The 3,337-nt window shown below is 41.7% G+C and overlaps 1 protein-coding gene across 2 annotated transcripts in view; it reads right to left on the reverse strand.

Moving 5' to 3' along the window:
- The window catches only part of clip1a (CAP-GLY domain containing linker protein 1a), a 23,684-nt gene that overhangs the window by 15,797 nt on the left and 4,550 nt on the right, over window positions 1–3,337 (reverse strand). For both annotated transcript variants that reach the window (XM_020602385.1, XM_020602384.1), the window contains exons 2-6: window positions 2,553–2,677; window positions 2,225–2,441; window positions 1,926–2,123; window positions 1,701–1,792; window positions 968–1,028 (exon numbers count right to left, since the gene is read on the reverse strand). In XM_020602385.1, the coding sequence (XP_020458041.1) occupies window positions 968–1,028; window positions 1,701–1,792; window positions 1,926–2,123; window positions 2,225–2,441; window positions 2,553–2,677 (693 nt within the window). The remainder of the gene's footprint in view (window positions 1–967; window positions 1,029–1,700; window positions 1,793–1,925; window positions 2,124–2,224; window positions 2,442–2,552; window positions 2,678–3,337) is intronic.

The following is a 3,337-nucleotide window of genomic DNA, read 5'->3' on the forward strand; positions in this document are numbered from 1 at the left end:
GGTTGACGTTTCTGTGTAGTATGGGGCTAGCCCAACCGAGGTTTTATAATGTATAGGCCTGGTGGGTTCAGGGTCTTTCATCTTACATCTGCCTGCGAGCAGGTTGGAGGTGCAAGATACCTGAGCGTGTAATGTTAATTTTACCTGTCATCAACTCTTCTCTCTAGTTATCCTTGACCAGATGTACCCTGTAGAAACTCATAAGCATGCCTAAGCATTTAACAGTCTAACTACTCATCCTATCTCCACTAAACATTTCTAATACATAAAGTATCTATCCAATATCTATCTGACTAAAAATACCTAACAGTGTATTTCAAGCTGCATGCAAGTTTTTTAATATATCCATGGCTGTGAGTAAGTAAACTGTTAGTATAATGTTTAAAGTTAAGATAAAAGAGGTATTCTGACCCTGTAGCCCTCACTTTAAAACATCTATTCTGAGCTCAGATGCCTGCTTTGTTTTTCCAGTGTATTTTGTCTCCGTCGGTCTCTTGTTTACAGAGAGAGGCTGCTCCCCTCTCACACATGCACTCAACTGTGTGTTTACACACGGTGCTTGTAATGCTAATGCTTGAGGTGTGAAGACGCGGACATTTAACCAATCACCGGCGACTGCCTTGTGTGTGTTCTTAAATCACATTGGACCTGAACCCAAGGAGACACATTGATGCAAACAATAACATTTAAATCAATTTGTCATTGAGACACAGCAAAATTTATGTGAACTGGAACCCTGAGATGGAACTAGGATGCAGAGTAACAGGAGCACCTGCTGCTTAGGACTTATTAAATTTAGATTTTAAATCACTGAGACAAGTGTTGAGTTTGACATCCCTGCCACTTTTTGTTTAATAAAAACAGCAATGTCTGATTTATTATTACTGCACTGATAAAATTTTGTTTTTCAAACAAATTCAATAAAATGTGTCAATTGCAATGTTGTGGATCTGTGTTGTGCATTTACCTCAAGGTCTCCTTTGGTAATGCAAGCTTCTTCGACACGAAACTGAAGGTCCTCTACCTTTCTATTTAACAGAAACAAGTCTTATTGAAGCTTTTTCTGTTTCAGCTTAATGGGAGAATTAACCTCTGAATTACAGTATTAGGAGAAAGAATAAATCAATTAGGGAAAATCTCTTCCTTCATGACATAAGACTGTAAATGTACAACATTATGAGAGCTGGATATCAAATTACATGATGATGTCCATTCTTCCAGTGAAAGATGCTCCTCTGGTGCATATGCCCCCAAATTTTTTTTTTACCTTCTGGGTTTGCTTCCACATTGTACGGCCCATTGCACATGTGTATTGATGTTTCCCCGTCTGCTGCCCTGTTCCCACAGGCTCCAGTTCACCAATAGACTTTATAATGGGGTGTCATGAAAATAAAACTCCTTTTTTTTTAGGCTGTGGGAAGGTTTTTACAAATATAAAACCAACATGGATTACAGAGCCATAACACAAAGAGCGATAAGTGACCTGATTTGCAGTTCAAAACATCCTGTCAGCAGTTTTACAGACGTCTCTTATGACCGTAGTCAATGGGAAAAAATGCTTTTTGGGCCACATGGGACTGTTTGGTTGCAGAACTGCAAGTGGCCACTAGAAAAAACTTAATTGCTGAGTGGCAGTGCCGTATCCAGGTCTCATAATACATCTATGGTCTTTGACTAGTCATACCTCTGGGAATCCTTACCTGCGCTCCTCCTCCAACTGATTCAGCAGTTCCACTTTGTCTCTGTCTGCAGCTTCTACCAAGGCACGTAACTGATCCATCTTTGCCTCCATCTTCAACAAAAAAAGTTCAGACATTGGGGGAATTTACACAGATGCTGAGGAAATTAAGAAATACTCTAACTCATCAGTAGTTTAGGATCAACAGGATGCAGGCTTATTCTGTTCAACCCCCAGGTGAGCTGACCTGCTCCTGATCATCCCTGAGCAGGCTCATTTCTTGCTCCATCTCTCCAACATGGCTGGTGGCCTTTGCAACCTCAGCTCTCTCCATATCCCGCTCAGCCATTAGCTGCTCAATGTGCTGTTGCTTCTCCTTCAGCGCCTCTTGCAGGGCAGTGGTGCCTGAAATCTTTCGATTATATCGTGACGATGTTTCTGTTAACTGTGGACAGAGAGAAAAGAAGCATAGTCAGACTGGTGAGTAAGCACAGAACAGAATTGTATGAGCACAGCCTTCTAATAATGTTTGTGTCCCTGTCTCACCAGGCCTGTGCGGCTAGGTTTGGCACTGACAGAGGATGCCACAGAACTCATTGTACTGATGGACGAGGCACTGGGGCTTCTTTTCAGCCCCGATGGTGTGGCCACTACTTTCCGAACTGTTGTTTTTGCTTTAGCTGGCGTGGTGGAGGGGAATCCAATGCGTGTGACTTTGTGCACTGGAGCAAATAAGCCATATTTGGGTTGACATTGAAAATATCTGGGGACAGATAATTGGATACAATCATGGCAATGGAAGTCATAGTATACACATGGATGACAAGTATAACAACTACATATTCTTTATCTACAGGTCCAGCAGCTCTTGTACCTTGTGCCTGCCACTGCCCCATCATTCTTTCCTAAGGGCTCATCCAATTCCACACCACACCACTCGCCTTTAGCAAAATCCGTTTCTCCAAGGAAACGTACCACTCCTGCTTTTGTACCACCAACCTAAGGAGAAAAAAAACCAAAACAAACTAACCATTAGCCATCATAAAACAGATATGAAAGGCCTAAAGAGTGATTGGTTTTTCCTGGTAATATACACCGAGTGAGATAATTTCATAAAAGCAACAGAAACAAACATGTGCCAGCTTTGAACAGAGTGCAGCCCAACTGTCGACATGTAAAACTGAACACTTTTGTCTTTCCGTTTTTTTAAATGTACACCTGCCAGGTTTTACATGATACAAAATTTGGTATAGGTGAGCTTAGGCGTGGGTGATATGACGATATTATATCGTGGACGATATTAAGGACTGGACGATACACTTTTTCAACAATATCGTAGTATCGTCATATGTGCACGTTCTATCCATTGTAGTTCTATTCATTCATTCTAGATCCCGCCCTCAACATGGCGCGCCACCATGTTAACAAGCTCGTATGAGATTAAACAACACTGTCAGTGACAATGTAGGAAAATGCGGAGGAGTTGGTGTCTAAAAAAAACTTGACATCAGTGATATGGAAGTGGTTTGGTTTTTCGCCAGCAGACACAGGACAAACCACAGTTATTTGCAAGTGTTGCAGTGAGCACATTCGCGCGTCGGATGGCAACACAACTAACCTTTTTTTCCACCTCAAAAGAAAGCATCCGAAAGAATATGC

The sequence above is a fragment of the Monopterus albus genome, unplaced genomic scaffold, assembly GCF_001952655.1.
Source record: "Monopterus albus unplaced genomic scaffold, M_albus_1.0 scaffold56.1, whole genome shotgun sequence".
Classification (NCBI taxonomy): Eukaryota; Metazoa; Chordata; class Actinopteri; order Synbranchiformes; family Synbranchidae; genus Monopterus; species Monopterus albus.